The following is a 27983-nucleotide window of genomic DNA, read 5'->3' as shown; positions in this document are numbered from 1 at the left end:
GTGTAAATGAAAGGTAAACATTTATTACTGGAGAAGAGAAAAATGTATACAGAAAGTCTAAGTTATTTCTCTTCATGCACTACCTTTGCAATAAAGTCCAAATACCAACTTTGAAGGTATTTTCAAGGGTAAGTTTTTCTTAACACACAACCATGTACTGTGTCCTGGACTTTTTTTTCATAGAAACCATATATTGCAAATATATCCTTAGAGTTTACAAGCTTAGAGCACTTACGTATTAACAGAGAAGACATATCTTACTGCAAAATATTATGGAAGTAATACAACTGTGTGGCTCTTAAACATTTAATTACTTGATTCAAACAAAGGAAAAAAAAATCCACAAAATCATGAACAGATATGGCTTTACGACTTTTTGTATTCAATTCGTTCTACTTTCACATCATCTCCAATTAGCTGATAGACGTAAGTGACCACTGTAGAAGCCTGGATATCCATCAACACAAATGAAGGAATAATATTTCTGAAAGAAAAAAAAAAGTATGTTGTACTAAAGAGAAGCAGCATTATAAATTTCAATTTAAGATAACAATTTGAACTCAAGGAAAAATCTGATTATTACTTCCACATTCAAAAGAACAATTACCAAAAGAAGATTGCCAAAAAAAAAAAAAAAAGATTATACTAAAAAAAAAAAAAAAAGTTTGAATAAAAAATTGTTGGACCAAAAAAAAAAAAAAGAAGATTGCCAAAAAGGACACACTTATTTAAAAGGTTACATTTCTTTAATGAAATGTCAAACACACAATCATTAACTTTATGAAAGCCCCCAAATTTCTAAATTGTATACTACTTACGTTTCCAAGGCATTGTATGCGCCAGTGGCAGAACCTGGGTTAATGTAGAATTTATTTTCATGCTCAAATGCTTCAAATTTGTGTGTGTGTCCTGAGATAAGAATGTCCACATCAAACTGTCTCTGCAACAGGGCTAAGCTGGCCATATCTCCCCACGGAATGACTTGATGTCCATGGATCAGACCAATTTTGAACTGTCCCACAGTCACGACTTTCTGTTCTGGATAATTCAGATTCTAATATAGGAAAAAGATATAAAGAAAACGTACTTTATTTTATTTTTTGGTACTGGGGATAGAATCCAGGGGTGCTCTACCACTGAGCTACATCCCCAGTCTCTTTTTTTTTTTTTTTTTGCAGTGCTGGGGATTGAACCCAGGGCCTTGTGCTTGCAAGGCTAGCACTCTACCAACTGAGCTATATCCCCAGCCCCCTAGTCATTTTTTACTTTGAGACAGGTTTTTGCTTAAGTTGCTGAGGCTGGCCTTGAACTTGTGATCCTCCTGCTTCACCTTCCTGAGTCACTGGGATTATAGGTGTGTGTAAAACACATGGCAAAAACATATATTTTAGAGATACTGATGTTTTTAAAAAAATTACTGTATTAATATTCAAACTTTTAAGGATGAGGAAACTGAAGATCAAATAGGTTAAAATAACTTGCCCAAGGTTACATGCCAGTAAGAGGCTAAGATCCAAATTCTAGTAGCATGGCACCAGGGTTTGTGAATTTAGCAAATTAGAAAAAAAAATTAATTCTTGCTAATTAGACTTTCTTTAACAAATAGAAACCCTAGTATATATTTAATTAACCAGATCTATAGTCTAATAAACAAGAAGTTTGTCTCTTCCCTTGTAATCTCCCTGGACTTTGACTTTTATACTACCTATAGTTTTCCAAACTACTTTAAAACCACTAAAAAAAAAAAAAAAGAAAGAAAGAAAAATAGAGTACACTATATACATTCAGTTTGGTATAAAAGAACCCTGTTAAAGAATACCAACCAAGTTAGATAATTTATGAAAAAGCTTAGATTCCCAGAAAACCAAAATAAAAATTTTTATCCTAGAATCAGGTTTGCCATTCTAAATCATATAAAGTTAGCACTAGTAGGGGTATAAAAATTATCTATTCTAATCATATTTACCAAGGGTCAAAAGGAGATGTAATCTGCCAAAAATCTCATTAACTAATGGGCGAAGTTGAAACTTTAGAACTTTTTCTTTAAAGTTAGATTTATTAAGGTATAATTTACATACAGTAAAATCACCCTTTCGGATGTACAATTCAATGTTTGTTTTTTTAAATTCATTGGGTTTTAACAAATGCATAGCTGTGTAGCACCACCACATTCAAGATACAGAACATTTCTCTCATTTCATTTTAATTCCCTTATGCCTTACAGCCATTCCTTGTCAGTAGAGTAGTGGTGGGATCTTATTTTACTTAAAAAAAAAAAAAAAAAAAAAAAAAAAGGGTCACTCTTGTTGCTACTTGGAGAACAAAAGGAAGAAGGAAGGATAGAATGAGGAAAGCAGAACAAAGGAAAGTGATGTGATGGCTTAGAATAGGTTAGAGGTGGTGGTGGTAAATGCATAGCAACAAAAAAGAAACTAAATGATGGGTTGAGGATATAGCTCAGTAGATAGAGTGCTTGCCTCACAAGCATAAGGCCCTGGGTTCAATCCCCAGCACCACACACACACACAAAAAGTAACAAAGTCAATTTATTTAGTAAGAACAAGTTTTTGATATGTTTAAGGGGTAGTCTACATCAGTGTAGTGTGGTTTGAGCTCCCCTAATCTGAAAATCCAAATTATGAAATGCTCCAAAATCTGAAACTTTTTGAGTGATCCACACAATGCCACAGATTGAAGCACTTACACCTCATGCCACATGTTAGGCTTTCCTGAAAATGCACACTAAAAACATTGTATAAATTGCCTTTAGGCTATGTGTGTAAGGTGTATCTCAATGAAACACAAGTGAACTTCATGTCTAGATTTGGTTCACATCCCCAAAGTATCTCATCATGCATATAGAAATATTCCAAATTTCAAAACAAACCTGAAATCCAAACACTCCTGGTCCTAAGCATTTTAGATAAATCATACTTAATTAGTTGGAAATTTTTGAAAAAGATAAGAGAAAAAGACCTTAGCAATAAAGAAACCCTAGTCTGAAGGAAAAGGCTGTGTTAAGTAAAAATTAAGAAAGGGAAGTATTTGGGAAGGAAAGGCATATACATCACCTCATCAAAGTCTCCTCTCACAATATGAACATCACCAGCCAGAGTCTTGAGATAGTCATAACTCTCCTTGGTGCAAAGGTTTCCAGTGCAGAGAATGTGCTGAATCTTTCCTGGTACCAGGAGTTTTTTGAATTTAGCAGGCAAACTGTTGCATCGGTGTGGGATGTGCAGATCTCCTAATACCAACACCAACTTTAAAAGTATCAAGATGAGATAAAGGATAATATTAAACATGATGTCAAAACAAGACATTCTCCCTCAATGACACTTTTCAATTAAACTTATCAGAGATTCCAGAACACAACAGAAGTTATTCATATATAGTTCCTATCATGGCCATTTAAATAAAAACACATAATTGTATGGTGATATACTCTGTTCTAAATCAATCTTGTTTTATTTTGGTCATAAACAGTTGTGCATAACAATACAGGTAATCATTCTACCCACAAAGAATAAAATCAAGCATTCTAAAGTGACTCACTTAGAGATCTATAAATTATGCTGAATGAAACAAAATCACAAAATGAAATATATAATATTGGACCCTATGGAATTTGGCATTTTAAAGATTGATAGGGTAATTCATATTTCTGCAGTTGTAATGTAAAATCTATATCTTAATTCTGGAAGCATTATTAAAGGGGATTATTAAAAATTTAATGAGAGAGAAAAGAAGTTAATTCTGTAATCGATGCATACTAGGTTGGCACTCTGGAGAACAGAAGCCAAAATTTGCCATTTTTGTTAATTCAAACTATTAGCTATGCATTACAGAGGTACGAAAACAGCCTATGTTTCAGAGTTTAAATAAAGATGTGTTTTTGAATTATAATCTTTGATATCTTCATTTTCATTAGAAACGCTCACTGTCATGTTACTACCTAAAGTGCCTATGTACTGTCAGTATAGTTCCCAAACTTAAAAAAAAATAACATTTTCACAATCTTTCATATGCATTAGAGGATTAAAACAAAAAAAGGGAAGTCAGTTAAATAAGTGATGAATTTAGGAGGAGGTAGTTTAGAGTTGCAACATAATCTCAGATGACAAAAGTATATTTTGCTCTGAAATATAAAAGAATAAAAAACCCCAATTCTGAAAAATTTCAAGATTTGACAAATAACATTACTTTAATCATTTAACAGAATATTGTTTAAAAGATCATTTAAAAATAATTTATGTCCTCAGTTGGCATGGTGGCACATGCCTGTAATCTTGCTATTTGAGAGGTTGAGGGTCGAAGTAGGAGGAATCCAAATTTGAGGCCAGCCTTGGCAACTTAGTGAGACCCTGTCTCAAAATAACATTTAAAAAAGGGCTGGAGATGTAGCTCAGTAGTAGAGAGCCCCTCAGTTAAACCCCCAGTTAAAAAAAAAAAAGCAATAATAATAATTATGAAATTTGTCCTCCAAAAATCAACAAAACCAATTTTTTCATGTTTTTAATTTAAGTACCTCCATTCTCTACAGGATATTTTCCCTTACAGACATCCTCATAAATGTACATGCTTTTTCTCTGCCTTTTTTTTCCATATTTTTTAATTTGTATATTATAATTATATGTAATAGTGGGATTATTTGTTATGTGTATACATGTACATGATATAACAATTTGGTCAATATCCTCAACTTTTTAAAAGCATGACTATTCCTTCATATTAACAAAGAAAATATTAAACATCTGAAATGATAAAACAAAATAGTTTTGCCACCACAGACTTTGAAAATTGAACTTAATCAAAAAACAAAATGTGTGAAATTAAAATGATTACTAAAACAAGTTTGATTCATCTGGTAACAAAAATAAAAATGACTACAAAGGAAAGGAACTGTTATCAGGACACAGGGTAAATGAAGTAACATGAGGTTACAAAATTAGCACAATTTAGGAGAAATTGTTAAATATGTTTCTTCTTTATAGTTTATAAATATCATTTTATAGTTTATAAATATAGTTTCAATTGTGCAATGACCTGTATTGTTTCAATGGAGATCTTAGTGGACATGAAATATGTAGAATTAAAAAACATTATAAAGTTTCTACTCTCATTGGTAATCAATATAAAACCACCTTGATATAGAACAATCTTCATTTTAAAGTGGAATCCTTTCAGATATGGATTGAAGTACTTAATTAATATGGAAGTTGGCATTTGAGAAAAAGATAAAAAATAGATTTCTATATTTAAAAATAATGCCAAATTGATAACAGGGTACATGTCTATTAGAGGTTGAACATGTTTGGGACTAATAATGAATGAACCATTCAATCAGAATGTACTAGAAAGAACACAAATCATGGTATTTTATGACTGACAACCTAAATTCAACAAAGCACTATGCATTATCCCCTTTGTATACCCAAGACTATTAAGTCTAAAGCTATAACTGTATGAAGGACCACACTGAAATTATTTCAGATTAATTAAGGATCCTTACTGGGGCAGAATCCTCTGCTTTCCTGCTGATGACAAAGTTATAAGGGAAAGAGTGTCATATAACATACGTTTAAGAGTGTCCTTGCCAATATTCCATACTTTGACAAATTAGGTTAGACACAGATTATAGAGTCCTTTAAGACAGCAAAAGATCTTGAAAATGGCAGTCTTGTTAAATTCATATAAAGAAACAACCCAAACAAAGCATGGGAATTTGATCCTATTTGACAGACCTTAAAAGGGTGAGAAACCCAGTCAGTAATCAGCCACCCAACCACCATTGTTAGTAGGAGCTAAGAGAAGAAACTTACTCTGTGCCCAGCCTTAGTGGAATGAAGAAGTTGATTGCAGACAGGGGGATGAAAAAAAAAAAGGGTGAAACATGACTAATGTTAAAAGAAAGCAACAAAAGGAAACAAATAAAAAAAAACCCACACCAAATGAATATGCAAAAATTGTTAATGGTTTCTGAGTGTTAAGAAAGAAAATGTTAAAAATCAGCTGTGCTTAAAATAATATCCAAAGAAACATCTGCTGTACTTTAATACATGACACAAATGCTTTTTTATACAATTGCCTTGTCAGTTTTTTCTACTTTTCTACTTAATCTTATTCTTCACATTGACTCCCATCCCTTTTGTTTCTCTTCTATTTAGAATTTAAAAGATTATATAAAATTATTAATTTTTAGAAAACAATTTGGAAATTCATTGGTAATAGCTTACAGGTTAACCTTTTCTGGATTCTTGGGCTCTAATTATCCCTCAGGCATATTGCTTTTAATTCTCTCATGTTCAAAGTTTTAGTAGTGAAAAACTATGCTGCAGCTGTTATTTTTTTTTATAGAAGATGTAATACAATACCATGAATACCTTATCAAGTGATGAAAATGTCAACAATGATAATAAAAAGACACATTAATCCAGTTAAAATTGGACCTGCCCGGTATCTAAATTTGCTGTCCACAGATTCTGAACACTATGCAGTGCTGAATGCCTCTAAATCCTTTGCCAAATAAAATGCTTTTACTCATAAAAGAATTAGCTGATGCTAAATTTTGTCTAGTTCTTTCTTTTTCGTATGAAAAGTGATGTTCCAGTCCAACTACCCTAAAAAACTGTTCACCTTTCAAAACAACTTCAGAAACATGAATTTGGAATCATAGCAGGAAATTATTTCTTCTCCCTTGGATAAATGTCTCAACATACCATAAACTGGAGTCTGTGTAGAAGTAAAAAGTCAAAAATGGGATTAGAGCCTTTGTTAATAACCATAATATTATTACATATTTTTGATATTGAAGACTGAACCCAGGGGCCCCCCACTACCGAGCTACACATTTGGCCCTTTTTATTATTCATTTTGAGACAGGGTCTATCTAAATTGTCAAGGCTGGGCTGGAACTTGCGATCAAACCCCCTGGGATTACAGGCATGCATTGCCACACCAGGCCAGGATTAAAGCCTTTAAAGAAACAACTATACAATGCAAATCTTAAGACTGTCACGTTTATAAGCCATCTTTTGAAGGGTAATTTTCGTTATAGAATAGTAACTATTAAAAATGCAATGATCAGAGAAAATTTCCTCCAGTTAAACTCTCCCAACACAAACACCAAGAATATCAGAGCTCTTCTGGCAACAGCTGACTTTTTAGAGGGCTAAGGACACCTTAGAAAATCTGATTACAACTATGAACCCTCTCCAGCAGCAGTTCCCTAGTTTTTATGTAGCTGGTTATTTTTCTATTCTAATTTTTTTAGTTGTAGATGGACATGATCTTTGTTTTGTTTTGTTTTGTTTTAATGTGGTGCTGAGAACTGAACCCAGTGCCTCACAGGTGCTAGGCAAGCGCTCTACCACTGAGCCCCAGTCCCAGCCCCTGTAGTTGGGTACTATTGGGGATGAGGGGGTGACAGCCGGAAGTTGGCTGGGGACTAATGGATGAATAGAGGTAAAGCTCTCCAAAATACCCCTTGGCGCCAACACTGGCTCTCCCCCCCGCTCCCCCCAAAAAACCAAAAAACAAAAAACAAAAAACGCACACGTTCACAAAAGTTTCCAAATAAGTCACGGAGCTCCCACACCACTAAGGGATCCTGCCCTGGAGAGGCGCAGCAGCCTGCGGAAACCAGCAGTGCCAGCTGGAAGCGCCAGGCGCTGCCTTCCCGGGCTCTCGCTCCCTGGGCCTCGGTGGCCAACTTAAACGGGCAGTGAGATCAGCCGCGACTTCCCGTTCGGCACCGAGGGGCCGGCTTTCGCCCCCTGGGGTGGCAACCGGCGCACCCCAACCAGCGGGAGGTGCTTTTTGCTGGAAAGGAGTAGGGCAGCGTCTGGAAGCGCAGCGGCACCGCGACCCTTCCTCGGGACGCTGGAGGTCCGGCGCACTGCAGCATGCGGAACTCGTGACAGGAGGCCCGTCACCCACGGACACCTCTGCGCCCTGGGGCGAGGGGGCGAGGCCGCGAGGCCAGGGTTGCCCGCACCCAGAGGTGGCCGCTCCCTTCCTTCCCGAGCCCTCCTCCGGGGCCTTCCCCAGGCCGGCGCCTCGGCCGCGCCCGCCAACGCCTCCGGAGGGCCCACGCCCTCGCCCTGAGACTCCCCGCGACTCCCAACGACGCAGCACCCCGGCCGAGAGCCAGGCCTCGGTCGCCAGCGGCGGTCCTCACCATCCTGTCACCAGGCTCCGCTCAGTCACCACAACAGCAGCCGCCCTCTTCCTCAGGCTCCTCGGTGGCCCGCCCACTTTCCCCTCAACCAATGAAAAACGAGGTGGGCCGGAGACCGCCCTACGGGGGCCCGCACAGTCCTTTCCCCGCCGGAAAGCGAACCTGCGTTTTGGGAATTAGTGGAGGCGGGGAGAGAGCGGGAGGAATTGAGGCTGCATATCTTCGAAAAAAAACGCGGGCAACATCCGGGCACTCGGGGCCAGCGGGCTAACGTGCGCCTTCCAACCCTGCATTTTACCGACCGCAGCCATGCTGAAGTGCGAGATGAATGGCAGTCAGGTGAAAGGTGGGGCAGCCTTTCTTGCCTCCCTTGCCTCCCTGTGTAGAAGAGGAAAAGTCTACAAAGCCAGCGACGTGTCTCCAGCTGTCGCCTTGTTCTTCCCCGTTGCCTTTATGCGCGAGGGTTAAGTCTCGCCACTGCCTGACCCCATGAGGGCCCTGCTAGCTTCTGACAGGAGGGTGAAGGACCCTCTCCACTTAGGCTTAGTATTCAGTGTGGGCAGCGTGCGTGGACCGTACGGGGAGGAGTGGGGAGAAAAATGTGTGGACAAAGTGATATTTTTGTGCCCAGAAAAAGTAAGCCTGATTTTTTTCACAGATTCTACGTTTTTTAAAAAAAATTTTGGCACTGGGGATTGAACTCGGGCGCTTAACCACTGAGCCACGTCCCCAGCCCTTTTATTTTTTTATTTAGAGACAGGGTCTCACTGAGATGCTTAGGGCCTCTAAGTTACTGGGGTTGACTTTGAACTTGCGATCCTCCTGCCTCAGCCCTGGGATTCCAGCGCCCAGCAGATTCTACGATTTTTAAAAGTGTGACCTCAGACAAACCACAAACTCACCTTGGGGCTCAGTTTTCTCATCTGTAGGATGGTAACGATAGCACTTTCCTTAATAGGGTTTTTTTGTAGGCATGAAATGGAAATGAACGTAAAGTGCCCACAACAAAAAGGAATGTATGGGAACTGTTCTTTATTGTTAAAAGGCCCTTTTAAAATGAAAGTTAATCCAGAAAGCATTTAGAAAAACAGTGACTTTCTATAAATTGTAACCTAAAGTGGTCATTGAAAAGTATCTTGTGTTGTGACTTGCTTTATTTGTGTTGAGGATAAATATAGGGAAAATGTTAAAGAGCAGGAAAGCAGGAAAGGGAAGTACAAGTCCCCCCACTATTACTTGTTCCCAGAATACTAGGAAGCCGTCTTTAGCAGTGTGGACCCTATTTATCAATAAGCAATGTTCTGTGATTGTTTAGTCTTGCTTTCCCTCCTAGACTGTAAATTCGATGAGGGCAGGAACTTGTTCATTACTGTACATTGTGCATTGGGTTGTATTTGGAGTCAAGTTGGTACTCGATAAATATTCACTGGGTGAATGAAAGGTCTGCATTAGGCAGTCCAGGAGAAAGCAAATGTGAAGGAACAAATGCCTCTAACTTTTAAAATTATTTATTTATTTATTTATTTAGGTTATCCCATCTTTCTTAGTCTGCATGCTTGTGATTCTCAAGCATTGCAATCTGAATTCTGGGATTGTTATTCCTCTTTTATACTCTTCGGTAGATCGATAGGTCCATCCATTTGTATTGTAGCATAGTTTCCCATATCTATTTGCATGGTTTTTACTTATTCATAATTCATAAGAACATTAATAGTATTATCCCAAACAAGACCAATATTTCATCCAGCCCTAGCCTCTCTTTTTGACAGGGCACATAAGTGCGTTTGATGGGAAAGTCTGACATCTTCAGTGCTAAAATCTGGTACCTTCCATGTTACCCTCAAGCAGAGCTACATCATGAATAGTCTTAATTTCTCTCTCATGATGCATTTTGACATGACCCTTGTGCAGTTATTATAAGCATTTAAAATCATCCTCTTCACACCCTTTTTCCATATTTTCTGCAAATATGCTTATTTAAACCAAGTTGAAAAATGCAGAATGGAAATTTCCTTGCTCCAATAACTCCACTCAACACTGCAGACATATGGAAGAAAGAATTTCATTGAATTTTATATCATACATGCATTCTGCAAATTTATTGAGCTCTTACTATGTGATGTCATTTTGTCAAAGGTATTATACTGTATTTCTTAAAGCAATGTATCATTAGTCTATAAAATGCTGTATGGATCAATTGAACAATTTATCTCTCAATTGAAGAATTTGTTCCTAGATATTTGTATAAAACATGCAAAAACCAAAAGTCAAAATATCCTATATTTGTTGAGGAAGTTCTTCCAATATATGCAGGAAAAGGAATTCAAAAGCATTTTTTCCAGGTCAATGATACCACAAAAATTCAGCCAAAGATGAGTCTAACATGTTGCAATGAACTCCTTTCACCATCTTTGCACTTTGATTTATATTTGTTTCAATAGGACTTGACATGAAACAAGCTGAGGTCATTATGGCTAACTTGAGCATATTGGAAACCAGGGAAAAGCAAGGAAAAGTCCATGCATTAGAACCAGGCTGAACCATGTGTTGCGAAATAGGCAACAAAGTTCGGGTAGGATTATTGCCAACTATTTCCATATGACAAGAGTTGGTTGATGAGTACTAGCTATAAAAACAAAAGCCCCTATTTCCCTCTCCAGGAATTCGACCCACAGGACAGGGACGAATTGTTCAACTGAAGAATCTGTTAAAGAATCTGACCTGCAAGAACAAACTGTTCAGTTGATTCCACTGATCCTTATGAACTTATCTTGAGTCCTCTGGTTGATGAAGTGGCCCTATGGTTTGTTTTTATTGTTAGAGGGGAAGAATGTAAACAGTGCCTTTCTTTTTCTCTGTAGTATTTGGGAAAGCAATCCAGGCTTTATCCCGAGTGAGTGACGAGCTGTGGCTAGACCCATCTGAAAAAGGTGTAAGTGTTACCCAAGCGAAGCTCATCCCACAGAAAAACCAATATCCCAGGAACGAGTTGGGGAGAAAGGCTTTACTGAATGGCGAACCATGAGGAAGAGGGAGCTCTGCTGGCAGATCAACTTCTCGACTTCAGGGGCTCCAGGGGTCACAGATGTAGGGCAAGAATAGTGAGGGAGAGAGAGGCTAATAAAAGGAAGAACATTCATATCTTTTCTGGGAATAGGTGGAGATCTTCCAGGAACTTGGGTGTCACCTCTTTTCACTCCAGTCATGGTGTTTCTGGTAATGGTGGCTGGTAGGTGTCTTTAGCCGTGAAGTGGGAGGAGAGAGTCTAAACAAGTGTAGTTAACCCTGCATCATAGTTTTGGGCAAAACATTTCTCAAGTGACCAACATGTCTACGTGCAGAGCTGAGTAAAAACCTGACCCAAGGTTAAGGCAGCAAAGGAAACAGACACAATATGAAGACAGAGAGGCCAAGTCTTTTCATCCTGTTCCAATCACCCACTGGACATGTGCAGGCTCAAGTGAAGAGCCAGTGTTTTCAGCAAAAGTGACTGCCAAGTCCCCAAAAAGTAACCTATACAACCTATCATCATAACCTGCATGTCAGAGTTGCTATCTACCCCAAAGCTAATTAATGGGAAACTAATAACTTATTTCCAACTCTGTGATCTCCAAAATCAGTGATTTTTTAAAGTCAGCTAAGAGCAAGAGAGCTGGAGAGTTTATTTAGGTTTTTCCCTGGTAAAAAAAATAAAAAGGTTAAGTAATAGATCATGCAGAAAGAAATGTTTAAAGATTCCAGTTCAGATTGAGTGGTAACCAGGGAATTCAGAAATTGCAGTTATCTTTTTAATTGTTTATCTTTAGTTTCTATGTCTCAATATACTTAGAGCATAGGAAATTTGAAAATCATGCAGATAAACATAATTTATTAAAATCACAAGTCATAAAGTGGTAGACAAGAGACGATGTGGCCTGTAGAAATGTTTTATGGAAACTGCACTATGGTTTTTTTTGTTGTTGTTTTTTCTATTGAGGGGCTGGAGATGCAGCTCGGTGGTAGAATGCATACTTTTCATCCACAAGGCACTGGGTTCAATTCCCAGCACACTCCCTCCCAAATTGAAATTATTTCTAACGTTTAAAAATTGGGAGAGTTCACATAAAAATCTGAATTTCCTGCTTCTCTTAAAAATTTGAAAGACCTGGGACTGGAGTTGTATTGCAAATGGATAAATAAAATAAAAAGACCTGACAATTTTGGACTTACATTCACAAATGGAAATTAGTTAGCCAGAACTGAGTAATAGTTGTCTCCCTGTGAGACCAACAGTTTACTATAACTCCTTTTTATATTGCCTTCTGCCACTTAATGCATTAAAGTTAGTGGGCATTTTCAATTTTAGGCTTAAAACATGTATGGATTTAATGTAGATATTTGCATAAACATATACAAATTCAATATATACTGGTGCAGTCCATACTTAACATTCTATAGTCTTATAATTGATCACATTTAACTAGGATATTAAACATAATTGAATTTAAATATTAAACTATCACTTAAAGACAGTTGGTTTCCTCATAACTAGCGCTCTCATTTTTCCCAGCTTGCTCTAAGATCCATGAATTCTTCTCGATCGGCATATGGATGTGTCCTGTTCTCTCCTGTGTTTTTTCAACATTATCAATGGTCAACCTCAATGAAAATGAACGATGACGATAGACCATTGAATTTAAATTGCAAATTGGGAATGAAGGTAAATATAAGTGGCCCTGGTTTTCTCTTGTATTGAAGAAATATTTGTTATGTAGGATATAACATATTTTATACTTAGCAATTCAGATGGCATGCAGGACAGTTCTATTAATTTATGAATATACATACATACTTGTTAGTTTTAAAGAAACAGATCAAACAACCATATTAAGTATGTTCTTAATATGTATAATGTGTTTGTGTTACAGTCAATTCTACCCATCTTTAGATGTCTGACTTCCCTCGAAAGAAATGTGGAAAAGTGCAAAATATTCACCAGATCTGATAAATGCAAAGTAGTTATTCAGTTCTTCTGCAGACATGGTAGGTGTCGTTCAAAGTGTTTTAAAATATTATGTTTTCTTCTTAATATGATTCATGTTTAGAGCATTCAGAGTCTCTGTCAAGATGTCACATAGCATTGTTGCTTAGGATTCGTGTAGTTGTGTAGTAGGAAAGTTGTATTATCTTACCTATCTCTGTAGAAGTATTGTAAGATGATTGGTATTAATTATTTCTTTTTTATGACTTGCCAATGGCACAAGCTTTGCCTACATGCAAGCCAATATTTTAAAATGTTTATTTGAATTTAAATTGGTTATTCTAAATTTGGTTGCTCAGTAGTATTCTATAAAATGCCTTCTTCATGTTGACTTAGCCACAAATGCTCCTAGCTAAGAACAGAAAAGAACAATGCCTGCTGGTATTGAAAGTAGTCTAGGAGTAGGATATTTTCCTAGCTGGGGCTGAGGGACACCCAAGGTCACAGAACAAATAAGTCACAGCTAGGATTTGAATCCCACCCACTTGGAGAGTCAAAACCTGCATTCATTCTTCCTGCTACACCAAACTCAGATTCCTGACTTCAGCCTTACAAGCAGGGTATTAAAATGTTGTATTCAAAGGATGTTGTGTTTTACATATGAGGTGTCCCTCAAAAGCTCAGGTGCAAGACAATGCAAGAAGGTTCAGAGGAGAGATTGGGTTGTGAGAGTCTTAATCCAATCAGCGATTTAATCCCCTGATAGGGGTTAATTGAGTTATTAATTGAGTGGTGGGTGTGGTTGGAGGAGGTGGGAATTGGGTATGACTTTGGGTATATATTTGTGTCTGGTGAGTGGAGTCTCTTTCTGCTTCCTGATCACAATGTGAACCGTTTCCCTCTGCCACACTCTTCCACCGTGATGTTCAGCATCACCTCGAGCCCCGAGGAATGGAGCTGGCCTTCTATGGACTAAGACCTGTAAAACCGTGAACCCTCAAATAAACTCTTCCTTCTCTACAGTTGTGATGGTTGAGTCATTTAGTCACAGCAGCAAAAAAGCTGACCAAAACACAGGACTTTTGCATTTCTTAACATGTATGTCATTCTGATTCAGAGCACGAACCGTGGAGGCCACAATGTCTAGCGTGAAATCCAATTCTGTCCCCTCCATGGTAAGACAAGAGCAAATTATTTTATATCTTTGTCAGATGGAATTTTATGCTTTAAAAACATCTTGCTGGGAATGATGGTGCACACCTGTAATCCCAGTTACTTGGTTGAGGCAGGAGGATAACAAGTTCAAGGCCAACCTGGGTAATTGAATGAGACCCTGTCTCAAAATTAAAAAAAAAAAAATTTTTAAAGGGGATGGGGATGTAGCTCAGAGGCAGAACACACAGGTTCAATTCCACACACACAAATCTCTACTTGTGATATTAGTCCAAATCTTTTTTTGTAATAGAATGGTCTTAAGGAGGGTTATCTTACTGTCATAATAATTTTTTAAGTTTATCTTACATTTATTTTAACATATTTAAATTTCAGTGTACATTTATAATCACTAATTTTTTTCCTTAGAAATACCAATGATTTGACATTGTTTTCCCTTCTTTGAACTCTAGTTCATCTAATAGCAGAATCATATAAAGAGCATGATTACAACACAGAGCATGCCTCAGCATCCCACAGTTGTGGGTGTGAATTCTGTTCCACTTCGTATTAGCTTCTTGCAGCACACAAACTCTCTGAACCTTTGTTTTCTTCTCTGTAGAATGGAGATCATCTTGCCTACCCTCGTGTTACAGGTTGCAGTGAGGCTGAAGTGAGCTCGTATATATGACACCCAGAGCGTAGTGCCTGACATAGAGGGAGTACTCACTAGTCACTGCTGTTATTACAGCAATCCTCTTCCCTTACCTCCAGTAGATTTTAGATAACCAAGTGACTTGATTAATTTCAAATAAATATTTGTGATTGGTTAATTTTTAATAATTTTTTGTAGGGTAGTTTTATGAATTAGAATACTTTAGTAAGAGAAAAAAGAAAAAGAAAAAGGCCCAGATAATCTAATTCAAACTGGCTTAAAAATAAAGAGGAATATTGGGCTCACAGACACATGGAGTTTGAAATTAGTTCATAGGCAAGGTTCAGTCCAGGCTACAGCTTCTCCTAATTTTTTAGCTCTACTTTCCTTCATAGATTTTTATCCAGAAGTGAGCTTCACTTTTAAACTAACAATAAGGTGACTTCCAGTACAAGTAGGGGCTACATGTGTCTTCTTCAGGAGTGAGTGAAATCCTTATCTGGTGCATCCATTGAACATAAATGCTTGACTTTTCTCCAACTGAACCAACCTAAACTGAGCCCGGTAGCCAGGGGAATCCTGTTCCCTAACTGCCTTGGTTTACTGCCACATCTGGACCACATTCTACTTCGGGGGTAAAAATACATGAATTGGGGGGCTGAGATTTGGCTCAGTGGTAGAGTGATTGACTAGCACATGTGAGGCACTGGGTTTGAGTCTCCGCAACACATATAAACAAATAAAGTAAAGGTCCATTAACAACTAAAAAAAAATTAAAGAAAAAAAAAAGAAAAGAATACATGGATTGGTTTGTGCTAGAGAGGGCTCATCCCTGGAGCTGAAAGAGAAGTTGGTCCCTCATGGCTGTGGCACACTAGGGAAGGGATGGCACAGGAAGGAAGTGGGCAGGGCACAGATGCTGCTGCAGTAACTGGGTTAAGTTGTTGTACTCTCCAACGCTGTACTGCTCAGCTAATTATGCTTGCAGCTTTACATTAATAACTTGGCGAAGGAACATTGTTTAGCTGAGAAAAGTCACCTGAGCAGAGATATCCAATCTGCTGCTAAAAACATAGATATGGAATTTGGAAAGAAATTGAGGGTAAAATAATTTGACTCTTTTCATTGGTAGAAAATAATGGACAAAACACAAGCTACCAAAATGTACTACCTTGTCTGAATCTAACCATAAACAACATTCAGAACAGTGATTTCCTACATTGCTTAGCATCTACTAATAAAGAAAAAGGAAGACTTCTATCACCAATCCTTCCTATTTCCTTTTGTCCTGCCCCCAGAGTTGCTAAGAATTAATCAGTATGTTCCTAAAGGACATGCTGTATACAAACACCCTGCGAGTAAGTTCCGTCCTGACTCAAGGAGATACATCTCCAGTAGAGAGGGGCTTCTCTATTAGAGAGTGAGGGGAAATAAAAATCGGATTCATGCATGCATATTATTGCAACGAAGCACAAAGGGCTGGACCCTCAAAGGGTTCTCTCCAGGTGTGCTAATGACTCAAAATGATATTTTAAAAAACATTTGAATAATTTACCAGATCTTTGAAGGTGTTACCTCTGAAATTCCAAACTCCACGTATGTAACATCTCTATCGTAATGGTCAGTGATTAGCTGTACTGCTTCAGGTTCTGAGAGTTCTTTGGACCCATTGAGGTAAGTTCTAAATTGAGCTTCTGGAGTAGCGAGAACTCCAGCATAAGATCAGTTACCCACAGACAGACGCACTGGTCTTTGGAGAGTCCAAATTGTTTGTAACCGTTGTTTACAAACTGTGAGTCCACAGCCTCGTAATGAGCGTATGTTGGAATTTAAGACAACCACATTACCAGGTTTTCTCATTAGTTTGGTTTTTATTTATTTATTTGTTTGTTTGTTTTTTAAAGAGGTGAGGTCTTGCTGTGTTGTTCAGACTGGCCCCAAACTCCTGCGCTTAAGCAATCCTCCTGTCGCAGTCTTCTAAGTAACTGAGACTACAGATGCATGCCACAGTGCCTGGCTTATTTTTTAATAGTAATATGTTATGTGTGTGGGTGGGGTGTGGTATTGGGGATTGAATCAATACCACACAAACTAGGCAAGTATTCTGTCATTGGGCTAGGTTCCCATCACTTTTATTTTTATTTTGAGACAGTGTCTCATCAAATACCCTGGCTGACCTTGAACTGAGACCCTCCTGCCTCAACTGCCCCTGGCCCCTACCAGTAGCTGACAATGCCTGGCTTAATAATAAGATTTTCTTTCTTTCTTATTTTCTTTTTCTTTCTTTCTTTTGTCTTTCTTTTTTTCTTTCTCTCTTTTTTAGATTGAATTCAGGGGCACTTAACCACTGAGCCATATACCAAACCCTTTTTTGTATTTTATTTAGAGACAGGGTTTCACTGAGTTGCTGAGGGCCTCACTAAGTTGCTGAGGCTGGCTTTGAACTCTCGATCCTCCTGCCTCAGCCTCCCGAGCTGCTGGGATTACAGGCATGCACCATCACACCTGGTTAATAGTAAGACTTTCTTTATGAAGGAATTAAATTCTGGTGAAAACGCCTTACCTTATTATAGTGCAGTACTTTGTGGTGTACCAAAGTTAATAAGTCACCCTGGCATGATTCTGTCCTGCGTGTCTCTTCTCTGGGGTAGCAGCCTATTTTCTGTCCACCTCCTCTCCCACGTAAGTATGTGCTACCACCCCATGGAAATGGACATGAACACAAGCCCCCTGAGGCCCCAGAACTATCTTTTCAGTTGTGGGCTAACAACTCTGACAAAGATTATCACTTTAAGGTGGACACTGATGAAAATGAGCACCGGTTACCACTAAGAACCATCAGTTTAGGGGCTGGTGCAAAGGATGAACTGCACATTGTTGGAGCACAGGCAATGAATTATGAAGGCAGTCCAGTTAAAGTCACACTGGCAACATTGAAAATGTCTGTACTGCCAGCAGTTTCCCTTGGGGGCTTTGAAATCACACCACCTGTGGTCTGAAGGTTGAAGTGTGGCTCAGGACCTGTGCATGTTAGTGTGCAGCACTTAGTAACTGTGGAGAAAGATGCAGACTCAGTAGATGAAGAGGAGGAGGATGTAAAACTCTTAAGTGTATCTGGAAAGTGATCTGCCCCTGGAGGTGGTAGCAAAGTTCCCCAGAAAAAAGTAAAACTTGCTGCTGATGAGATGATGATGATGATGATTTTGGTGATGAGGAAACTGAAGGAAAAGCTCCAGTGAAGAAATCTGTATGAGCTGCTCCAGTCAAAAATGCACAAAATCAAACCAGAATGGAAAAGACTCAAAACCATCAACACCAAGATCAAAAGGCCAAGAATCCTTCAAAAAACAGGAAAAAACTCCTAAAGCACCAAAAGGACCTAGTTCTGTAGAAGACATTAAAGCAAAAATGCAAGCAAATATAGAGAAAGCACATCGAACCGCCCTGGGCACTACTGGTAAATTAAGTCCAAAGATGGGGAGAAAGGAAAAGGAGAGACAAATACAGTCCATTCTGAGGATCATCGACAATCCAGGCTGAAGTTTTCTGTTTAATCTCAATCCCCTTTCCTGATTTGCCACCCACACCCACATGCAGGCTGGAAGCAATCTCTCTTGGTTTCCTAAAGCACTTTTGACTACTGTGAATTCAGTGAACCTTATTGCTCTCTTACATGTGCATACACCTTATCATCTCTTGGACCATGTTTTAATCACCTTTGTATCTCCTCTTTAGTTGCTCAATAAATATTTGGATGAATCAAAAAAAAAGTTAATAAGTGATCCAGAAAGAAAACAAGACTTTAAAATTTTTATCTCACTTGCATCCTATGAGGGAAATTATTAGTAGACTAGAAGAACTAGAAAAACTGCAGAGAAGGACCAAATTGTTTAAAAAAGGGTGTAGTGGATATTCTTTGGGCGAGAGAGTCAAAGGAGGAAAGACACTCTGGCTAGTGGTGTCACATTTGGCAAATTTCCAGCAGGTGGACTGGGAGGGCATTCTGAGGGAAGCGGTGGGAGCCAATGGGTAGGCTGAGAGGATTCGGTACGTTTCCATAAGGAAGAGGGGAAGGAAGCAAGTTGTGGGGAAGGGAGCCTCGGGTCGGCGAAGAAGACGCGCCTTGGCCTGAGTGCCTGGGCGACACCAGTATTCCCTTGATCCAAATGCTGTGTAGGTAAGAAGGTGCTTTGATGTGCATAGGCTATTTCTAAAGACCACCTAGGACACAGGTGACGGTAGTGGCTTCTGTGCAGGTCGACTTCCTTCATTAGCTGTTCTTTGTTATCTTTGACTTTGATACCACATGTACCTATTATCTCTCTCACCATAAGTGACAGGAAAATATTTCTAAAAACAGGTAAGAGATGTCAACTTTTGAGCTCTGTGCCTGCCTAGAGCGGCAACTATAATGATCCCTTTAATATAGGTCAGATTACATCATTCAAACTCAAAATTCTCAAATAGCTCCCTGTTTTACCCAAGGCAAAGGCAAACGTCTTAGAATAGACTCTAAGTTTGTCCAGGATTCAGAAGCCGCGGTACACTTCGTTCTCGGGATGCGTGTCCCCCTCCATGGCCTATTATTTCACTCTTTTATGTTCTTATTGTCAATCTCCCCTTACTAGAACATAAACTGTCTGATTTGTTCTTTGATAGTTCCAGCTTCTAAAAACCATCCCTATGTGGTAGATTACACACACACAAATTCCTAAATTATTTGCAGACCCCCTCTTCAAAAGCTGAAACCTGTTTCCCCACTTTGAATTTTGGCTGGCTATAGACTTGCTTCACTAGAAGTGATTTTGTGCGAGTTCCAAGCTGGACCTCGAGAGGCCTGTCAGCTTCCACCACCGAGAACCTTTCCATCAGCGTGAGAAGAGTGTGGCACAGCCTCCTGGAGCACTCGTGGCCATGTGGGGAGAGGCCTCAGCTGTCCAGCTGTCCCACGCATTCCTGCTGAGGCCCAGACAGGGCACGAGGCCATCCTCCATGATCCAGCCACAGATAAGCCCAGCCTAGGCCAGAAAAGCCCTCAGCTAAACTGTGAGAAGTCACAAGTGTGGGTTATCTTAAGTTATTAAATTTTGGAGTACCTTCTTATGCTGTCAAAGCTAACTAATACAGCCTGATACACAGAGTTACTCAGTAAATATTGTTAATCAATATTGTTTTGGTATTAATTTAGCAAAATAAACAAACAACAAAACACCAAACATATAAGTTGAGTAATGTTTCTAGTGAACCCTTTGATCTGCAATGTTATTATTATTTGGTACTGGGATGCTTATACCTGTCCTTTTAATTTTTGAGACAGGGTCTCCCTATATGCTGAGGCTAGCATCAAACTTGTGATCCACCTGTCTCAGCTTACAAGTCGCTAGGATTACAGGCATGTGCCACTGTACCCAGCCTTACTGCAACATTATCATGTTATAAAGTTACAGCCCCTCTGGATTTTATTGTGTGGGTTTTGTATGCAAACAGATTCATATTTTAATTGTGCTATTAAAATTATATCTCCTTGAAAAATCACTTCAATTCACTGAGCTGCAGTTTCCTCTCCTGAAATTAAGCCTCTATCTACCCCATAGGGGTATTTCAAGGACAGAGAGGATGCATGTATGCTTCCCAGCATATTCATTTGAGGGTCACACTCATTCTGGAGGAGCATCTTTAACCTGAAAATCTGAAATCTGAATGGTGCTGAGGTCTGAAATTCAATTTTCAGGTTAGGGATGCTAAGCCTGTGAATCTATGCAAACATTCCAAAATCCAAAAACCTCCCCAATCTGAAACACTTCTGGTCCCAAACGTTTGGAACAAGGGATACTCAACTTGTTTTGCTACCTCCCCTTTTTCCTCTAAAGGGAAAAGAATCCACAGGCCAGATGTGGAGGCCCAGCTGCCAAAAATCCTGTCTGAAAAACCAATCTGGATGAGAGAAACTGAAAGAGATACTATCTATAGTGGGCAGTGACTGTTTTACAAACAATTTAAGAAACTGACTTTCAGAGGAATTCGGGTTCTCCACCTCTAGTCGGCGGTCGACATGTTGCTCTGTGTCCACTAGGGGACGATAGCAGATTTCATTGAGGAGCCTCCCTGCTCCAGACTTCGAGGGCCTGCCAGATAGCACATGTGACTTTGGTTTTATTTGGGCTGTCAAACTTTAAAGATTTTGTAAAAAGTCTGTTTATCTTGCACTTAAAATGATTAAGAGGTTGCTTTGTTCTTTTTGAGGTATTAAAAGAACTCATAATGTGTGTTTTCAAGAAAGTCAGCCTTTGCAAGTCATTTTTGAGAAGAATATGTGTAATAATACACTGATGATTCAACCAAGGTAATGAGTTCTCTATTGTTTTTTTTTTTTTTTTTTTCTGAATATGGTGTGGTCACAGGGTGAAAAGTTAATTTCCTACTTAGTTTTTTTTTAAAGCTAAAATTTGACTTAGAAAAATCTCTACAGATTCAAGAGGAAATCTGATACAGTAGATGATAACTGCCTAATGGTAGCAGTAATAATTTAGTGGTCAAGAAAGTTCTAAAAATATCCTAACAGTGATTTTCTACATCAAGTTCTATCAAAGGAGAAGAATATATTATCTCATAATATTTGCATTTATATGGTACCTATTTGAATCTTAGAACACACATCGGCAGGAAACTTTTAACATTTTAAATGCAGATTGATTTTATTCCTGTTTTTTTTTTCCCCTGTAGATAATGAGTGAAGTATATTTGTCAGTGAAAGTGCACCCAATTTTTCAGTTCAGCTGTGAGCCAAAGAATATTTCATCCTTATTCTGTGTGTGTTTGTGTGTGTGTGTGTGTGTGTGTGTGTGTTCCTAAGGATTAAATTCAGGGTTGCTGTACCACTGAAGTATATCCCCATTCCTTTTATCTTTTATTTTTTAAGACAGGATCTCACTAAGTTGCTGAGGCTAGCCTCAAACTTGTGGTCCTCCTGCCTTAGCCTCCCAAGTTGCTGGGATTGCAGGCATCCACCACTATGCCTGACTCCTTTATTGTTTTTTAAATTAAAAAAGTTATACCTACTCCTTTTAATATGTCCAAAATATATAGAAGAATGCAAAGGTAAATAATGAAAGTGTTTCTTCTCTACCACCTTCTGTCCCAGTTGGCAGTCAGGCAACTTCTATTAACAATTTGATATTTTCCACTATGGTTATGAATCTCTATTTCCTTAATATCACTTATTATACATACATAGTTTTTTTTTTTTTTTTTTAAGAAAATGTTCTACTCTCTATATTGTTTGCAACTCACTCCCCTGCCTGCAGTTGTGGAGATGGAACCTCTGGCCTTGTGCATGCTAGGCAAGCATTCTACCACTGAGCCACATCCCCAGCCCATGACTTGCTTTATTTTTTTTTCTCTCCCACAACTTGCTTTTTTAACTTAATATATCATTGTGAGCATCTTTCTATATCAGTTTGCTTAAATCAATCTTATTCTTTTGAACAATTACCTAATTTTTCATTGTATATCTGAGCCATAATTTGCTTACTCTTACCTTATGGGTGAAAATTAAGGTTGTTTCAACTTTCTACTATCATAAATAATGCTTCTAGCAGGACACAGGATCGTGTATTCATAATTTCTCCAAAACTTTTAGAGCCTTCAAAACCAGACATTTATTATTCTATAGTAATAAGTGTGACTTAGCTGGGTGTTGCTGACTCAGGTCTCTCACAGGCCGAAGTAAAGACATTGTAAGGGCTGCAGTCTCATCTGAGGGCTCAGTTGGGGAATTCACGTCCAAGCTCCCTGACATGGCTGTTGGGAAGACAAGTGTGGTTGTTGGTAGGCTCGCATCCTGGCCATGCGTGCCTGTCTGTAGCTGCCTCACAAATGGTAGCTGATCTGAGTGAGGTAAAGAACATGGGTGAGGAACACAGAGAGTGCTTGAAAGACAGAAGCAAAGGTCTTTTGATTCTGTATTCTCAGAATTGCCATCTCATCACTTCTTCCATTTTCTCTGTGTTAGAAATGAATTAAATCCACCCCATGTTATTTAAGGGGAAGAGGTTAAGGGCATGAACACCAGGAGGTGGGGATTGTTTGGGCCACGTTATAGGCTGCCTAACCCAGAGTCCTGGAAATGGAATGACTGGGTCAAAGGCTTATACAAATTTTAAATTTGCATGGATACTGACTACTAAATTGCCATGTGAAGTTTGGGTCGGTTTGCATTCTTACCAAAATATAGGAGAACTCTAAGTAGAGGATGTACATCATTTTTTTTAAAAAATGGTAATGTTAGATATTCTTTATTGTGTTTACTAGTGAGTTTGGGCATTTAAAAATGTGTTTGTTAGCATTTGGTTCTTCCTTTTTGAATAACACATTCGTTTTGTTGTTTTTTGTATGAAGTTACTTGGCTTCATAGAGGCTAGGGGTGTAGCTCAGCAGTAGAGCCCTTGCCTACAATGCACAGGCCCCTGGTTCATTCCCAGCACTGGTGGTTGTGGGGGGGGGGGGGGGATTGTATAACACCTTTCCCTTAACAATGGAAAAGTTCTCAAATGAATTTGGCTGGTGTTCCTGACATTTAGACATCAGTAAACACTGCTGAGCTAATGTCTAACATCAGGTTGACACCAAGATTGCATAACTTCTTAGAATTCACTTTTATCTAACAACACTTCAATTTCAAAAGGAGGGAAGAACTTGTAATGCAATTTTTAAGAAGACAAATAACCCAACTAAAAAATGGGCAAAGGATTTTAGTAGAAATTTCCCCAAAGAAGACATTCAAATGGCCAATGAATGGATAAAACAGATGAAAAGTTGTTAGGAAAATGTAAATCAAACTTTAAATCTGTGAATTGTGTTATATGTGAATTATACCTTAATAAAGCTGTTTTTGAGCATTTGGGATGGCAAGAGAACCTTGAAAGTGATAGGTGATAGGTTGTCTAGGAAAGTAACAAAGACAAAGAAAATACAGGCAGCAGGCTGCTGACAAACCTCCGCCCCCTTAACCAGGCCTCCAGCGCGGTTCACCTCAGCTTATTTAAACAGCTCCATTTTCTACTGGAGTATAATCTCAGAATGGTCTCAGACCAGTTACATATTCATACATACATATGTATATATAACTCACATATACACACATGTACACACATATAATATAAAAACAGAAGTAAAGATATTTGATTCTGGTATTTTGTTCATGCTGCAGCTGTCACATGTATTTTGCCATTCTCTTGGACTTCAAATGAAATTACAGTTTAAAAATACCCTAGATATGTGACAGTTGACATATAAGAAAGAAAACAGGCCTTTTGGGTACCTCTTCTTAAGCACAGGCCAACTACTGATTTCCAGATTCAAGATTCAAGTTCCACTTAACAAAGCAAGCTTTTTGTTTGTTTTGCAAATGATGTTAAGACTTTTCATTACATTTCACAGACTGCTTGCTGAGGCGATTGTTCTTTTCACATCCAGTCAGGAGGAGGTCACCCTTGCTGTTACTCCACTGAATGTCTGCCTCAAGAGTTCCAGTGAGGAATCAATGGGTAAGGGTGATATCTGTTGCGTTCTTTGATGGATTATCCTTCCTGCCTTTCCTCATTGCTAGCCACATAGTAGTGCATATTGGTAACATATTTATGTCCAAAAAGCAGTAAGTGTAGAAAGATCATAATTTTTAAAAAAGAGATCCAGGACATTTAATACAATCAGTAATTAAAATATTTGACTTTGAGATTCAGGTTACTTTAAAACGAAGAGAATAGTTACTGAGGGAAATATATTTTCAGTTAAGATTTTTTAAAAATATACTTTTTAGTTGTAGGTGAACACAGTGCCCTTATTTTATTTTTATGCGGTGCTGAGGATCCAGCCCAGTGCCTCACCTGTGCTAGGCGAGCGAGCCCCCACTGAACCACGACCCCAGGCCCTCCGTTAAGATTTTAAGGTCTATTTCTCTTCTGTCACCCTGTGTGTTTAGCATAAAGAAAAACAAAGAGGTCAGCAATCCGTGGAGATGACCTTTGACTACATAAGAAGAAAAAGTAACTTAATCAGAGATGTTAATTACGCCATTGGGCAAATTCGTGGGGCAATACGTGCGACCCCCTCCTCAAGCCTTGGGTTTCCTGATGGCACGGGGGCATCTCGTCGGAGATGCGGCTGCTCCTGCCTCGCGGTGCTGGCGCCTGCGAGAGTTTGGACAGTGAAGACCCGCCGGGGTCTTTCTGGTACAGCAAGCTGTTTGGAACTTTGTGACCTTAGGTCTTTTGTTTTCGGCGATGTAAAGAAGGAATGGTATCATTTTAAGGGAAAAGCCAGTAGGACAGGGCTTAAGTGGGGTCAGGTGACTCGTGGGTTTGTGCCAGGGTGGGTCCTAGCTCCCGCTGGGAGTTCCTCTGCTCTTCCTAACAGCGCTGCGAGACGTGGGCGCCGCGGCCGGTCAGCCCAGGCTTCCTTTGCTCGCCTTGAAATGGAAAACACGAACAGGCGAACGGCACCGAGTAGGCGAGGCTTTCTGTGCTGCAGCCCGGGAAGACCGTGCGCGGGTCAGGGTGTCTGCAGAGTGTCTGCGTGGCCCACCTCTCTGGGCCTGCTCTCGGCGCCGGGTCTGCGGCTGGACCTGGCCACCTGCTCCCGTGTGTCGGATCTGTTGGCGGAGAGACGGTGGGGACTCGCCGCCGCCACCGCTGGAGGGCCAGAGCCGTCGGAGCCGGGCATTCTGCGCCGTTGGCAGTCAGGGAGGGGCTCCTGGAAGCTTTAACTGGCTGAACCAGCTTCGTGTTAACGATGAGACACGGTCCGTCCGCAGGCCTTTCTTGCTTTATCTCAGGACCCTTGTAAAGAAATTGAAGCAGAGGAACTGTGGGACCTGCCTGGTGTCGCACCCTGGTAGGAGTGACCTGCAGTTCGCATGCAGACAGGCTCCCCACCACTGTCGCTATCGCCTCCCTCTCCCTCGGTCCCCCAGATTCTGGTTTTAGCAGTCGGGAATGCTGGCCTAGCCCAAGTGAGCGCTGTCCCTCATCTGCAGCGTTCTAATGAGTAGTGGTGGTGTATTGACCACGTCCTGTAACCTTGTGGAACCTCCTTCCTGCTGAAACACAGGGGTGTGGCGAACCTTCTTGTTTGAGATGAATGCATATTTAAGGAATTCTTGGGCCCTTTTAAAAAATACATGAATTTTAACCTTTGTTTTTACTATGTATATGATTCATGTTCATTGAAGAAAATACAAAACAGCACAAATAAAACAAGTCACCTGAAATCCTGCTATCCAGAGATAAGCACTTGGATAGTCTGGTGTATATTCTATACTTCATTAGAACAGCAGAAGATGGAATGAAGGTACTGCTATACTAAGAATATTAAAAGTAAGTATGTTATGTGTGTGGATTTTACTCATCTCAGATCACTTAGGTAAGAACTCTGGTATTTTAACATAAACAGTTTATATGAAAGGTTCTTGTAGCAGTCTCTGAATTGTTGTGGAAATCAAGAATTAAGGATGAATATAAAAATGCACTTTCTCTTTAGAACAAAGGTACTTAGAAATAGTACACAGAGATTGTCAGGAGGGTGAGGGTGAGATGGGAGGAAATGGGATGGGATTTGAGAGACAAAAACATCTCTTCCCTCCAAATTCATTTTTCCTCCTCCTCTTCTCCTTCTTCTCTTTTTCTCCTCCTCCTCCTTTTTTTTTTCTTCAGTATTGGGAATTAAACTCAAGTGTGCTCTATCACTGAGCTCTATCCTCAGCCCTTTTTTATTTTTATTTTTTGGTGCTGGGGATTGAACCCAGGGGCACTTAACCACTGAGTCACATCCCCAGCCCTTTAAAACTCTTCTTCTTTTTTTTCTTTTAATTTAGAAACAGGGTCTAAGTTGTTTAGGGCCTTGTTAAGTTGCTGAGGCTGGCTTTGAACTTGAAATCCTCCTGCCTCAGCCTCCCAGGCTCCTAGGATTGCAGGCATGCACCACTACACCTGGCTCAGCCCTTTTTATTTTTTTATTTTGAGACAGGGTATTGCTAAGTTGTTTAGGGTTGCCTTCTGCCTCAGACTTCCAAGTTGCTAAGATGACAGGCAGTTCCTCCAAATTCATCATGAGTAATTTTAAAAAAGTTTTGTTGAGATATAGCTTATAGACCATGTAAGTGATTTGTTTAAAGATAAAATTCATTGGTTTTGTTTTATGTAGGCTTGTGCAATCCTCATCCAATTTTGAATATTTTATTTTAGAATATTTAATCACTTCCCCCAAAAGAATCTCCATATGCATTGGTAGTTGGTTCTCATTTCCTTCCAGCCCCAACCCTAGGTGACCCCGAGTCTACTTTCTGTATCTACGGCTTCCCTGTCCTGGGATATTTCATATAAACTATGGAATCATACAATATGTGACCTCTTGAATCTGCCTTCTTTTGTTTAGTGTAATGTTTTCAAGGATGTTCCATGTTATAGTGTTTATCAGTACTTTGTTTTTAATTGCTGTAATATTCTTTTCTATGGATATGTGACATTTGATTTATTCATTCACCATTTGGTGGACATTGTTTCAGTCAGTTTTTTTCTTTACTGTGACCAAAAGACCTGACAAGAACAATGTAGCAGAGAAAATGTTTATTTGGCACATAATTTCAGAGGTCTCAGCCCATAGATCACTGACGGTAGAGTTCTGGGCCCAAGGTGAGGCAGAACGTCATGGCATAAGGTCACGGAGGAGGAGAACAGCTCAGAACATGGTGACAAGGAAGCAGAGAGAGCGCTCCACTCATAAGGGAAAAATATGAACCCCAAAGCTGTACCCCCAGTGACCCGCTTATTTCAGCCACACCCTACCTGGCTTCAGTTACCACCCAGTTAATCCATATCAGTGGACAATGCACTGATTAGGCCAAGGTTCACATAACTTAATCATTTCACCCTGAACTTTCTTGAGCTTTTGGGAGATGTCTCATAGCTAAACCAAAACAGACTTTTGACTGTTTCATATGAATAATAAGGCTCTTAGAAATAAGGCTAACATGAACATTCATC

At 39.3% G+C, this 27983-nt stretch overlaps 2 protein-coding genes and 1 pseudogene across 5 annotated transcripts in view; 2 read left to right on the top strand and 1 right to left on the bottom strand.

Moving 5' to 3' along the window:
* Position 1: 1 nt before the first annotated feature.
* Vps29 (VPS29 retromer complex component) lies at positions 2–8321 on the bottom strand. Of its 2 annotated transcripts, XM_047560365.1 has the most exons (5): positions 8180–8279; positions 5823–5834; positions 3072–3263; positions 819–1054; positions 2–484 (listed from the first exon to the last, which is right to left on the bottom strand). In XM_047560365.1, exons 1-5 carry the CDS (start codon positions 8180–8182, stop codon positions 367–369), a joined length of 561 nt encoding a protein of 186 aa, XP_047416321.1. In that variant the 5' UTR covers positions 8183–8279; the 3' UTR covers positions 2–366. The 2 variants fall into 2 exon arrangements, with proteins under 2 accessions (XP_047416321.1, XP_047416322.1); XM_047560366.1 differs by lacking the exon at positions 5823–5834 and having other exon boundaries at positions 8180–8321.
* An 18-nt stretch (positions 8322–8339) lies between these two features.
* Rad9b (RAD9 checkpoint clamp component B) overlaps positions 8340–27983 on the top strand; it is a 30997-nt gene continuing 11353 nt past the window's right edge. The window contains exons 1-6 of one of the 3 annotated variants that reach the window (XM_047560357.1): positions 8340–8525; positions 11041–11111; positions 12729–12878; positions 13087–13201; positions 21190–21289; positions 24385–24491. In XM_047560357.1, the coding sequence (XP_047416313.1) occupies positions 8489–8525; positions 11041–11111; positions 12729–12878; positions 13087–13201; positions 21190–21289; positions 24385–24491 (580 nt within the window). In that variant the 5' untranslated portion in view covers positions 8340–8488. Of the gene's footprint in view, positions 8526–11040; positions 11112–12728; positions 12879–13086; positions 13202–21189; positions 21290–24384; positions 24492–25366; positions 26319–27983 lie in introns of those variants that run through there. The other 2 variants (XM_047560359.1, XM_047560358.1) reach the window with 2 other exon arrangements.
* Positions 17650–20926, top strand: LOC124990531 (nucleophosmin-like; annotated as a pseudogene).

This window comes from Sciurus carolinensis, chromosome 8, assembly GCF_902686445.1.
Source record: "Sciurus carolinensis chromosome 8, mSciCar1.2, whole genome shotgun sequence".
In the NCBI taxonomy this organism is placed as follows: domain Eukaryota; kingdom Metazoa; phylum Chordata; class Mammalia; order Rodentia; family Sciuridae; genus Sciurus; species Sciurus carolinensis.
This window is presented reverse-complemented; position numbering and strand designations above follow the sequence as displayed.